Source organism: Stylophora pistillata, chromosome 1 (assembly GCF_964205215.1).
Source record: "Stylophora pistillata chromosome 1, jaStyPist1.2, whole genome shotgun sequence".
Taxonomy (NCBI): Eukaryota; Metazoa; Cnidaria; class Anthozoa; order Scleractinia; family Pocilloporidae; genus Stylophora; species Stylophora pistillata.
Window position 1 is genome coordinate 32,760,715 of NC_142519.1, and position 13,195 is coordinate 32,773,909.

At 39.0% G+C, this 13,195-nt stretch overlaps 1 protein-coding gene across 8 annotated transcripts in view; it reads left to right on the forward strand.

The window, feature by feature from the left end:
• The window catches only part of LOC111324397 (solute carrier organic anion transporter family member 4A1), a 24,426-nt gene extending 11,234 nt beyond the window's left edge, over positions 1 to 13,192 (forward strand). For 4 of the 8 annotated variants that reach the window (XM_088752235.1, XM_088752240.1, XM_088752246.1 and 1 more), the window contains 9 exons: positions 1,929 to 2,020; positions 4,920 to 5,115; positions 5,565 to 6,130; positions 6,451 to 6,814; positions 7,470 to 7,686; positions 8,161 to 8,332; positions 8,766 to 8,941; positions 9,526 to 9,740; positions 9,966 to 13,192. In XM_088752235.1, coding sequence (XP_088608361.1) covers positions 4,980 to 5,115; positions 5,565 to 6,130; positions 6,451 to 6,814; positions 7,470 to 7,686; positions 8,161 to 8,332; positions 8,766 to 8,941; positions 9,526 to 9,740; positions 9,966 to 10,321 — 2,202 coding nt within the window. In that variant the 5' untranslated portion in view covers positions 1,929 to 2,020; positions 4,920 to 4,979 and the 3' untranslated portion in view covers positions 10,322 to 13,192. Of the gene's footprint in view, positions 1 to 1,928; positions 2,021 to 2,741; positions 2,791 to 4,919; positions 5,116 to 5,564; positions 6,131 to 6,450; positions 6,815 to 7,469; positions 7,687 to 8,160; positions 8,333 to 8,765; positions 8,942 to 9,525; positions 9,741 to 9,965 lie in introns of those variants that run through there. The other 4 variants (XM_088752228.1, XM_088752263.1, XM_088752268.1 and 1 more) reach the window with 2 other exon arrangements.
• The last annotated feature ends 3 nt before the right edge of the window (positions 13,193 to 13,195 follow it).

The window sequence follows — 13,195 nt, forward strand, 5'->3', positions numbered from 1 at the left end:
TTTCCCTTTTGTTTTTAGTGAGGTTGTATATAATAATGCCTTTGTGTTTCCTAGTTTAGAAAAAAATGCAATGTGCCCTCTGTAGAGGTTATTTAAAAGTTTTTTCCTTTTGAAATTGTGTAGTTACCATAACAGTATTGTCTCTTTGAGAAGCCTCTGCTTGTTAGTCTCACTTTGAAATTCTAATTCTTTAGACATCATTTAAGTAATCAATTTATTTCTAAACTTTGGTCATCTAGCTTTCTGTAAAAAGCACCGAAAATTTGTCATTTATTGATTGTAATATCGTGGTAGTCATTTTACCTAACCGAAAAACTGTTCGAAAGTGAAAAAAAGATTCCTTTACCTTGAAGGATTATTCCACTGTTGATATTGTTGTGTTTACTGTGTTATAAAAATTCGAATTTTTCTTTGGTTCTTTCTTTGTTTCCAACTAAAAAAAAGGAATTTGCTTTTTGGAACAGCCATGCTTCGTTTGTGAGTTACATGTTACCTCTCGTGCACTCCCTATTGAGGCACATATCTGTGTGTTTTTCAGTTACCCAAGTTTTTTATTCATTAGGATCACAGCCAATTTAAGCTGTATCTTTTTCGGTGATTTTTTAAAAGGACAAGGGCTCATCGTTTCACAACAGCAGTATTACTTAACTATACAACTGAACATGTTTCCAAGCTAGTCAAACGTAAATAACACTAGCTGGTTTCTTTATCGGTAACAAAGGAATGTTTCTTTGCTCTGGGACAGGACTTTAAACGATACCTTCCCAGGTATGGCTTGGACCGCTGAAATTTTCAGAATTGTGCACACGTACAACGAGTGTAGAGTCTCTGTGTTATGTCGCCCCTAGCAGATTAAATTATTAATATTGTCAAATTATTCACTTCTCTGCTAGTCTGGTTGGATTCAGCTTTGTTATTTAGCACTTGATTTCACTTTGATTAGCAAGCTGTTACGGATAGGAGAATATGGTTTTGCTGTGGCAAGTGTTTGCTTGTACTCACCACATTGTGAAAGATTTTTCAAGCCACATTCTTTACGGTGATTAAGACCAAATCAGTTATTTGCTGTGGCTTTTGCACGAAGGAAATACGTAGGAGATATTTTTCGCATTATTTCAGTATAAAAAGTGCACTTTATAGATAGAAATCACTATAGAATGTGCCCTTTGTACAGTTTCACCGGTGGTTTCTTTGCAGCTACCGAGTATTTATATCGATTTTGATAACTGTAAGCAACTACAACATATCATAATTTTTTGTTGATTTTCTGTCAAAGTCCTCTCAAATATTCACTTCATTCCTCTAAAAATTTTCATGAAGAACGGTTAGTTGTGTTTAATGCATCAGACAATTTTTCTCCACTTTTCCAAATGCAAAGTTTTTTTAAATTGTAACCTTAACGATTTTAGCAAACTTTTTTCTTCCACCGAGTGATTTATTCAGAACATGTAATATTTATCAAGGTATCCTTTAGATTATTACTAACAGTGATTATGGTCATTGGGAATTCCAGTTGTTTTTCTTTTTTTCAATTTCATTAATAGTTGTTTTACCACAGTAGTTTAGATAAGTATGACCATACGTTATCGTTCGATTGTATCGTCAGATCAAATTATGGAGCTCTAGTCTAAATTTATTAGTCAACCGGGCCTCTGGGATCTGAGAAAACTCCTAGGAAAATCTGAGTGAGCTTGATAACTTGATGTAATTCATGTTGTTCTCCTAAAATCTAGGTTTACTTGTCAATGTCATTGTATGAAACAGTGTCACCCAAGGGGGTTAGCGAAAGCGGTTAGTCGGTATCGTTTTAACTAATTCCTCACCGACATGAGCTTTAGCTGATATTGATTTGGGTAGAACTCGGTAAAACTGGGGAAATTGCAGTTAAAACCAAACAACAAATCACTGACCAGGCCGTTCATTTGTAGGATTGCAAAGGGCTCATCACACGTGAAGTGCTTTCTGATTGGCCAACGTATTGTGCTCTGGATTACTTCAAACAACTTTCAATAAGAAAAGTGTAAGTTTCATTCTTTTCCTTGAATGTAGAGGTGATGTGAATTAGAGATAAAAGTAATCGTTGGAGTGAGTGTCTAACGGCTGCCATGGGACAAACCCTGATATGGAAAGCCTATATTGCTTTCCATGTCCTAGCGATTCGCAAATCGCATAGCAGTTGCTTCCTAATTTTGTTCAGAACTCTGAATTTAAAAGTTCCTTCATTTTCCTCCAGGAGAAAATTGTACAGCAAGGACTCTGTAGAAAGAGAATTGACGTTGAAAGAGATGCGAAGCACAAATCACTTTAAGCTAAATTTTCAAAATGTAATCAACTTGTTTTTGAGGTTAAAGAATTGTCGTGACGTCAAACCATTGTTTAGACAAATCCAAGCAAACGAACTGTTTTACCAATAACAGCACTCGCTATTTCGCAATATGGTAGGTTATGGAAGAATTTTCAATAACAGTCTTTTTAGAATAATTTTATGTACCAACTCGTCAATACGCCAACAGGAGGAGTTTGTTTCGTCTTATCAGTGTATTTAAGTTTTCGTTTTATTTTCCTAAACGTGGCCAGTAGTTGTGATTGCGCCTCCTGAGCAGGTAACCCACTGTTTGTATTCTACGAATTACAATGTACATAAAGTTTTGATATCATCCCAGAAATACAGCTGGTATTGTTTTTATGTATGGTCCATTAGTAGGCCTGCTTTTTCTTATAAATTTTATTTGCTGTGATGAAATTAGTTCTGTCAGGATGCGTTTGGCTTCAACTCGAAGTTTCTCGGAGGTGAGATTCCTTATTTGATTATTCAAGGAGTAGTTGGTAGAAATCAAATATTCGCGAAACAGTGTCACGGTATTGAACGTTGAACTTCGTTAGGTTTGATGGGAGAAACACGTAAAGCCGGTACTCGGAATATTTGTTGTTGCGAATGCCTTGGACTGTGGATGTCGAGAAAACCTTCCAAGAGACAAACGTGTCGAGACTGTGTAAGAATTCGAATGATCATGGCAGGTGTCGGTGTAGGAGATGACCTTGAAAATTATCGGTGGATTGGTAATCAGCCAGAATGGTTGGCTTTTCTTCAAGAACAATCGCGCTTAAAATCGAATAGGCGAACGACTGCGGAGAAAGCAGGTGAATTTATAGACGACCAATTTCGCAACAAATTTCAAACAATACTGCGGGCAAATGTGTTAGAGGGAATTCCTTTCGCATTTAAGACGAATGCTTTTATCGGGTGGGAATTTACTTGTTATAGTTTACAGCATTTTGCCAGGAAAGTATGCACACATTTACTTTATTTTGTAACTAGACAAGTTTCATTATTCTTTTCCTTTAATTCACCAAACATCGTGTACGAAATTGATTCAGTGTAAATCATTATTTGTCAACGGCGATGTTTCCTTTGTTTGTAATTGCTGATCAGTCGTTTTCAGGTTTTGATTTTTTTAACAATCTGTTTCCGTACTGTGGTCGACTGTAGTAATTATATCGATAAGTTTCACTTGTTCAAATGAAAATGAGAATAAGCTAAGTCTGAAATTAGGAGCTTGTGAATTTGATTCAGTTTGTGATAAGTAAAGTTTCTTTAGACTACGTCGACCTTGTAATAATTCTGTTTGAAGTGCTTTCACTTGCACGTCATTATTGGAATTTATTCTAAAGAAAATTAGCCGTCTAGACAAGATAATCATGTAGCGCATACGAAGACTGGCGCACGGAGACAGTTTATTTCCTCTCGCCTTAAAATCCAGGCTCTACTCGGAACTAGGAGAGATTGACATATTTGTTGTCAAGTATATGTATTAATTGTGGGAAGGGGGATTTTTGTAAGCCCAATTTCCGGTTTAATATGTCTTAGAGGGAAATTCCACCAGCTGTTCTTGCGTAAGTAATGATATTTGCTCAATTCTAATTTGCTTCATCCACATTATTCAAAATTTTATCTTTGAGTAAACACACTATGAACTCTCGTAATATACGGTGTAATTCATGGTTTTATCTAGACACCAATCAACAGCTTGTGTGGTCGAAGGAGATAAGTTTTCTGTTTCTGTAGAGAGCGGAATTTCTCGATACAGGGACTTATAGAAAGGTCTGGGACCAGAGATCTTGCAAATTGTAAACTTCAATTTTACTTCAATGATTCCTTAGTTTAATTACAATAACATTTATTATTTGTATGGCGCCTTTTCTATGAACAAGCGCGTTTCAGACTATCCTTTCTTGGGGTTGTTATTTTGGCATAACTTGTTTCCTTGCTAAAACGATGGTTTCGTTATGCGGTAATCACCAGTGTGGATTTAATTTAGGCTCATAGGAATCATTTGCTTGTATTTCCCTTATATTTTGACGATGGTTCGGACTGATGCCTGCAGGTTAATAATGATAATCGGCAAAATTCGAAGAATGGTGCTGTGTACTTTAAATTTGTATTTGACCTAAGAGGTCGTTTCAGCATGCGTGCTTTTTCATAATTATGGGAAAATGAAAGGAGTGCTCACCGCTTTGCTGTAGATGCACGAATCTTAGCGTAGTGTCGACTGACGAAAGTTCCCCACAGGAATAGCACCGATCCGTTTGCTTTACCATCAAACTTAAAGACAACTTAGTCAGGAGTAAGTTTTGTTCTATGTAATTTTCAGTCCGCAGTATCTTGTATTTAATTTAGTAATCCGTCCCTCTACTACCAGTTTCTTCTATGTGAATCCAAAAGAGATGGAGGGTGACTCGATAACCTCGCGGTTTTCGTAGCCTCCATTCGCGAACTATGGAACACTGTTACCTTTAATTTTTTAGTATGTATCCTTTCCTGTTTTTTTTTTTTTATGTTAATATTGTAACTAAAACGTGAGTGCTAAATAAAGTAAAGTTGAAAGTTGTATTAATATTGAGATTTCTCTTCCTTTCAGGGCCATGTTTACGGGCCTTAACTTTGACATACAAGCAGTAAATTCTTCATTTTTCTGAATATGGAAGCGGACGAAGCGAAGCCAGACGAGAGAGCTCTATTGTGCGGCTGGAGATCGTTCAGACCTAAAATTCTTCAAAGACTAAACACGCCAAAATGGTTTCTTGTGTTTCTCACCATATACTCTTTCATGCAAGGTAAGACAACTCTCCTCGAGAAGTATACTTGGTTTTGTTCCTTTGTTATCTTTTCACTCTTTTCTGTGGAATTCTTTAAGATTGAACTGATTGTTTCAGTTTATTACTGGGACCATTTGATCCTTATTACGCTAACCAACCACCTCCATATGGTTCTGAAATCATTGTCGCAACTGTTGTTGACGAATAAATTTGAACTCCACATCGACAGTTCGTTGCTTTACTTGTCGTTTGTGAAGTCTGGGGAAAAACCTGCTCTCAAATAGATTTTCTTCATACAGAAGAGCACTTAGGCACTAGTACATGAATCGCACCTGACAAGCATCCCTTTTAAGGAAAAGAGAATGTTCCTTCGTCTCTAAACACTTGGTAAACTGAGTTGGAACTCTTACTTGCCAAGAATCTGATGATCGGAAATGAAAATTTGAATGTGGGTAATGTCGTTTTAGGTATGATTGTGACAGGTCTAACGGCTGCTGGTCTTACTTCGTTGGAGAAGAGATTCAAACTCACCAGCAAACAGACCGGTATGATTGTAGCAGCAAATGACGTCTCTGCACTGATTCTGATCATCTTTATTAGCTACTTTGGAGGTCACAGGAACAAAGCCCGCTGGCTGGGCATAGGAGCATTAGTAACTAGTCTGGGATGTTTGTTGTTCGCCTTACCTCATGTCCTTGTCGGCAAGTACACCCCTCTTGAACTTGAAACGAGTGGAAGCATACAAACTTGTTGGTTTAACAGTACAAAGATACCTACAGATGACGGTGTGTGCGCTGAAGCCAAAGGTTACACAGCTTGGAAGTATATGCTGGTTTTTGTGGGGGCTAAGCTTCTTTTAGGGGCAGGAACCACGCCTCTGTTTACGCTTGGCCCGGCTTATATCGACGAAAATGTGAACCCAAAGGCAGCGCCCATGTATCTTGGGGTGTGGTTTATAGCAACTTTCTTTGGTCCTGGAATTGGTTACGTAGCAGGAGGGTCCCTTCTTAATGTGTGGGTGGACCTGATTCAGGTGAGAGAAAAATTGCTGTAGAAAGCCATAATGTGGAAAGTCTTAACAAGACCAAATATTGCTAGTCCTATCTTTTATCGGTCATTTTTCTTTTTTTTTTTTTTTTTTTGCTTCATGATTCTTTGTATCGCTCCGTATTTCACTGTCGTCCTGCAGTTCATTCAGTGGCTTAGGGACACAGTGCCAATTTTTACTTTTTTTTCACTTCTTACCTTAAGTGTCTCGGAGAGAATTGTAGAAAGTACAGAGACTCAGATACCTTGTTTTGATGTGCAATGATGGAATTACATTATCTGTAACGTGATGGAATATTTTTCCAGCCTCCTGGAGTTGACTTGACACCCGAGGATCCCCGCTGGATTGGGGCCTGGTGGCTAGGGTACTTTTTCGGGGGTCTACTACTGTTATGTACCTCTATAGCACTTCTTGGTTACCCCAGAGAGATGCCAGGAGCCCGTGAACAAAGATTAGCTGCTATTAGAGAAGGACTTTTGCCGCCTCGTGATGAGCACATTCAGGGCCGACTGAAGGATATTTTACCAGCCACCAAATCTATCCTTACTAACAAAACGTTCATGTTCAATACTTGCGCCTTTTGCTGTACAACACTCATCGCCACAGGGCTGGGACCTTTTGTGTCGAAGTTTATCCAGTCGCAATTTGGAAAGTCTTCCTCAACGGCAGGTGAGTGTAGAATTCAGACAAACAAAAGTTTTCTTGGAAAATTCTTGAGAATCGATGTTTTCCGTAAGGGTAGGTTTTTCTCTTGAAATAAAATCTTTAAGTTTGACAGCGAAAAGGAGCTTGTGAGGAATTTGAAACTGTAATAATGATAATAATAATAATAATAATAATAATGATAATAATAATAATTTAATATTTATATTGCGCAAATTAACATGTGGATATGATCAAATGCGCATCACAACACTTTTCGGGGGACTTTAGCGGGGCTGCATCAGCAGTTTACAAACAATCGAAGGAAACTTATTTGAAGATCCCCCCTCCCCCCCAATTCCCAGTAAACAGGCCAGACCACATCACAGTAATCTCGTGAGTGGGTTCTTTAACGTCCCCTGCCTAACCAAATTAACTAATTAATAGATGCAGGATCCCTCCAGATCCCTCTAAACGAGGGACGTACAAGAGGTAATTTGGTTTTATAAACCGAGTTGATAATGTAAATTGGCCACCGTAAAGAGTTTGTAGGCTGATGTTTTGAGTGCTAGCCTTTCGTCAGAATGACGAGTATCAGGGCCGGGGTACAGCGGAATGAGTAATGGCGGTGTAATCAACTCAAACCATATATTGTAAGACAATACAAATCTTTTTTTCGCAGGAATCCTCTCTGGCATTGTCATCATCCCAGGCACTGCTGGCGGTATATTCCTGGGCAGTTACCTAATCAAGAGAGTTGATGTCAGACGGTCGTGTAAGATGGCTGCCAAGTACTGCTTCATCTTTCAATTTATTGGTACTTGGGCTGTGCTAACTTTTCTAATTCCCGGTTGTAAGACGACGCTGCTAGCTGGTATTAGTTATCCTTACAACAATAGGTAAAGAGACAGTTCTGCATCATACATTTGCCAATAACGAGTCTTACGAATGAGGATTTAGTTGTAAACTGTTTTATGAGGGGTTTGTGGCATGTTTAATAACTGGTTTTCATTCTCGCAAGGCCTTGTGTAGAAAAATGCATCATGCGGTGGTGCAATTTTCACTTCGTTGCTGCTTTCAATTTTTTTAAAGCTTGAATGACGGAAGTGCTCTGTTTGGAATTATGATATTTCCACAATTGCCATTTAGCTTACTGATTGGTTTCCTTGGTCCTCATTTGGGTTTAAATTTTCACTTGCTTAGACTCTAAGACCTCACTGAAGGCCGCTGCTAAAGGCGAAACTTGTAAGGGCAGATGAAGTATGAAGTATTTCTCTCAGTTTGGTGGTCAAAGTTTGTATTTGTTTTATTTGTGTTTGTTTTCCCCTCCTCAGAGCTTAAATAGAGCCTGTTGTTTTTCGTTCATTTTACAGCACTCTTGTGGATATAAACAAGTCTTCTCCTTGTAACAACCTGTGTCATTGTAACAGCCTTGAGTATGACCCCGTGTGTGGAGTCGATGAGGTGTCCTACTTCTCACCATGCCATGCTGGCTGCACCAAAAGAATTGTAAAAGATGGAAAGAAGAAAGTAACCGACAAAGAGGTAGAAACAACGTTAGATTGACTCCTAACTTTCTACTTGAAATTTGTCGGAAACTCAATAGTAATTGACTCATCGACTGACTGACCTGTGGATTGGGTCGGCCGGTTGGCTGGCTGGCAGGCTCGCTAGCTGATCTGACAGATTGAAGGGCTGTTGACCAGCTGACGAACTAACTAGGCAGCCGGCTGGCTCGCTAGCGGATCTGACAGACTGATTGACTATTGACCAGATGATGCACTAGCCAGCCGGGTGGCTGGCCGACTAGTTTGCTGTTTGGTCTAACAGGCTGACCTCATACTGAGTGATTGACTACTTGACCGATTGACTGACAAACTGACCGATTGGTGAACCGATTAAGTGATAAATTGAGAACTGACTGATAGATGTGTGTATTCAATGTTTTGACTGGTTGGTTTTCATCGTTACGCTGCAGATGTACGAGAACTGCCGTTGTATTTCGTCCCCAGACAGTACCGTTCGTTATGGTTCTGCTGCACAAGGAACATGTGACCGAGACTGTAAGAATTTGATTCCATTTCTGTTCGGCGCTGTGGTCTTACTAATCTTCAATTTTATGAATGCCACGCCCAACAAAACTGTGGTTTTGAGGTGGGTTCCTTAAATGTAGTCATCGTGTCAAAGCGCTTAAAGCCATTTTCTATCTGCCTTCAATCGGAATTAAGATATTTCCCAAGGAATCGTTGCAATTTTATGACTTCCATGTTCTGTTTTCTTGAGTAAAACAGTTTTTTTTTATGATGAGGATATAATCTTTGTCTTAAGGTTTTTTCATTTTATCCGTGTATGTTTTTCGATCATTTTTGTTTTATTTCTTGACCTTTTAGTAGCTTTTAATTGTTTTGACGTGATCTCTATCAAGCTTGCCAAATCACTGAGATCGCGCGCACTTCAAACCGGTCTCAATACGTCTGGCTTTAACTGTAATTTCGACACACATGAGAGGTTGCACATGGCCTTTGCGACAAACGGCGAAAATTGAACTTTGAGTCGCCTGCACTCGACTGTTGCACTCTAGAAAACAAGTAAATTGAGCTGGAGTTCGATTTCACCTTAAACCTCATTTTCAAACTGTTAGGTTAACCGTTGTAAATAGGTTACATGAGGTTGCCTAACAACGTCTGCCAATAACTGCGAACTTGGTTTCCACGGCTGAACTTTATATTCTATTTCAGATGCGTGCCAGATAATCAACGGACATACGCTCTAGGTCTGCAGTGGCTTTTTCTGAGTATGTTTGGTTCTTTGCCTGGTCCTGTTATATTCGGTGCATTTATTGACAAGACCTGTATCTTGTGGGAAGAGACGTGTAGCGGCAGAGGAAGCTGCCTGGAGTACAACAATGAACTTCTAAGCTATTTGTTGGTAGCGGCAGGCCTGTTCTTTCAGGGTGAGTCTATATTCTTTCCTTTTCTGGGCTGCCCACGCATTTGTCATGCTTGATAAAGCCTGACGGTTGAAAGAACCTAAACTAGTAAGGCATTCTGATTCGATGCGTGCTGATGTACGTTTGAAAATGTGCAACACGCCCCGACCTGATGATTCTCCAAAAAATATGATTAATTTCAATAACAATGTTTGTTAAGATGATTATAATATGATATTTCATTTGTAGTTCTTTCAACGGCCCTTTACTTTGGTTCGTGGTTCTTCTGCAAGTCACACGACCCTCTTATCCCTGGTATCCTGGTTGTAGGTGATTCAGCCTCGTCTCAAACTCGCCTCAGTCCTCCACAGACACCAGTGCCTGGTTTTGAATTCCGCCAACAGCGCCAAGCGGCTGGTCAGCAGGCTCTTCCAGAGGGAGAAGCTCTTGCGCAGGCTGATCACGACAGAGAAAACTCGTCCCCAGTTCCTGGCTTCGCGAGGTATGAAGCTGATGATGACAGCGTGTACCTATCATTTACAAATGCAGGTGGAGAAAGCCAAAGTAGTTTTCTACCGATCGCTCAGATTGAGTCTTCCATTTGAGATAGATAGTATTTTGTGTTAGAACACATACAAAGTGTAGGTTTTATTTTCACTTAGCAATTTGACAAATAATCACCCCAAGAAGAAATCCATCAATGTATGAAAAAGAACATTTCCAGCGCGTTTTCAAATTCTCGTACATCCTTCTTACTATTTGTAAGATCCCGAAAGTAAAAGTAAGATTTTAGATAAAAAAAAAAAAACTCGTGAACAAGGTACTCGCCAGGTACCAAAACATCTGAATATATTAATTATTTGAAAAAACACCACAAAAAATTACGTTTCTTTGGCATGCTGTTAACAGGAATTTCATCTACAGCAGTTTTATAACCGCTGCTTGGTCAAACGATGTTTGTTTGTATCCATTGGTCCTGTTAGGGGTTTTGAAGGGAAACCTTTAGTTAGCTTACTAGTTTCCGATTACGGCCAAGGTGTGGTAACTTAAAACAAATTATTCGAGTCAAAGAAAGATTTTCCTAAACGATCAATTTGATCTAAAATCGAAATACAGTAGAACCTCGATTTAGCGAAGTGCCAAGGTACTGGGGAAATTGATTATTTATTTAGGTGCACGTCATGTATTTCGTTGTTTCAATTTTATATTTGTTCCTTGGTTTATTATTTCTTTTGAGTTTTTGTTACTTTGTTGCGCTTGACAATCCGTTTTTGTACATTTACTTATCGTCTTTTTTTAACAATGCATATTTACCAGTTTATTTTTGATACAAGTGACAGTTTAGATTCAGATTAGAATAGTGAGGGTGAGTCGGTGACACGTGCTTGAGTCCGTGACACGTGCTATCTCAAGGGGGGTTATTTGTTTCTAAAATCTAATTTAGGGTTATGTGGAGCATCAGATTCACTGATTTAATGCATCAATACTAGCTAAAAATTGTGCGAATTTGAATTCATTTTCCTCTCACCCTTAGGGCTTGTCAGGGGTTCTCATGCGGGATATAAAATTGATATAGACGGTTTATCCAGTTGGTGAACTGTTTTTCTACTGGTCTGTCATTTGCTTCTCGTAAATTTGTGATTTCGTTGTTTTCTGTACAATTTTCTCACTTTCCATTCTTGAAAGGACTTTTACTTACTTTGTAGAATTTGTCATTGTACATGGAATCTAAGGGGCAACATAGTACATCGCGATTTGGGAGACGCACTCTGTCGTTTTCATAGTTTTATTATCCAACTACACCTGGACGAGTACGAATAACGCCATAGACGAGTACAAATATCACGCGGTATTTGTACTCGTCTATTGTAGTACCGGTTAAACTGGTTTTCTCGCATCGCGCAAGCGAGTAATTGGATTGTAGTTACGGGAAAAAAAAAAGTGGCGGACAATTTGAATCATATTTCCGACGACGAAGAGTCAGAATGGCTGGCAAATATAGATCCAAGTTCATTTGATCAATCGAACGAAGAAAAACAGCTTGACGACCAGAAAATTTCTTCATTTAATGAAGAAAATAGAAACAGCAACACAACAACGCGCCAATTCCGTTCCGCTTCGCATACTTCTGTCACGCACTCCCGTAAATAAATATCCGCGAAATTCGCCCGCAGAAACAACAGTTTGGCGTGTTGGATAATAAATAACTAATAAGACGTTTTGTTGTGTAGTGTCGCTGAGTATTTTTACTCGTTATTTGTATTTTGACTCGCCCTACGGGCTCGTCAAAATACGACACAACTCGTAAAAATACATATATCTTATTAACCAAGCGCGAGGGCCGTACTGGGAAAATATCGGCCCGAGGACTTGACAGTACGGACCGAGCGCAGCGAGGTCCGTACAAAAAAGACCGAGGGCCGATATTCTTCCAGTACGGTCCCGAGCAAGCTTGGTTAATAAGAGATTTATTATACGACTGAAGTTCAAAGGGATACAAGTGCGGTATCATTCGGGACCATTCGGGACAGTACCCGGTCCAATACTTAGAGAATATTGGACCGGCAATAGAGCATTTTGATTGGTTAATTTTAGTTATTGGCCCTCTGACTGCCCGAGTCGTGTAATAATCAGCGATACTACACAACAAAACGTCTAATAAGATATATGTATTCAACGCGTAGTTAAAATTATAATAATGTAAGCAATTATAATAATTACAATCACCACAAGAATTGTATAGTAGAATATTGTAAACGAGGGAAGCACGAGCCTGCATTAATAGCGCGTTATACGCTGAAAAATGTTTTTTTCTTGGTCGTATCGTGCTGGTCAAAAGTAACAGAGTCACTGTGCTCATATTTTTTTTCTGCTTTACAGATTACTTTTCATGACTCTTTAATTTTTAAAAGTGCGCACTTTGACAACGTACTTGTTCACTTTTTTCATGGCCCAATCTTTCTGTCGTCCCTCTGAAAATTCTGTGGCTTTTTAATTTTTTCTACTACACTTCGGGATCTATGTGTGAAATGCCGCTGTGAAGCCCTAGCGAAGGCTCGTGCTTTCTTGATTTCAAGTTTACTGGTTTATATGAGGTACAAGTCAGTGATCCTGTATGAGAGGCATGCGCGCTGGCGCGTTGTACCTCTCGGGCCTTGTCTTGTAAATCTTTGATGCCAGGAAACAGTTCAAACAATTTAATTTTTTTTCAGTAGTTTTCTATCAGTTGATACAATTAAATAATTTCTTCACCAGGACATTCTAAGCTGTGTTTTGTGCGTGTGTGCGAGCGTGCGTTAGTTAATGTAGCTCGTTTATTTCTTGGGAATGGTAACGTTTCACAGTTGATTAGCCTCCCAACAATTTGTGAGGGAGTTCTCCATTGAGCATAATTAACTTTTACTGGAACAAACATTTGGGAACACTCAGTCATTGAAGAATTTTGCTAAGGTAATAAATCAATCAAATAAGCTGGAGGC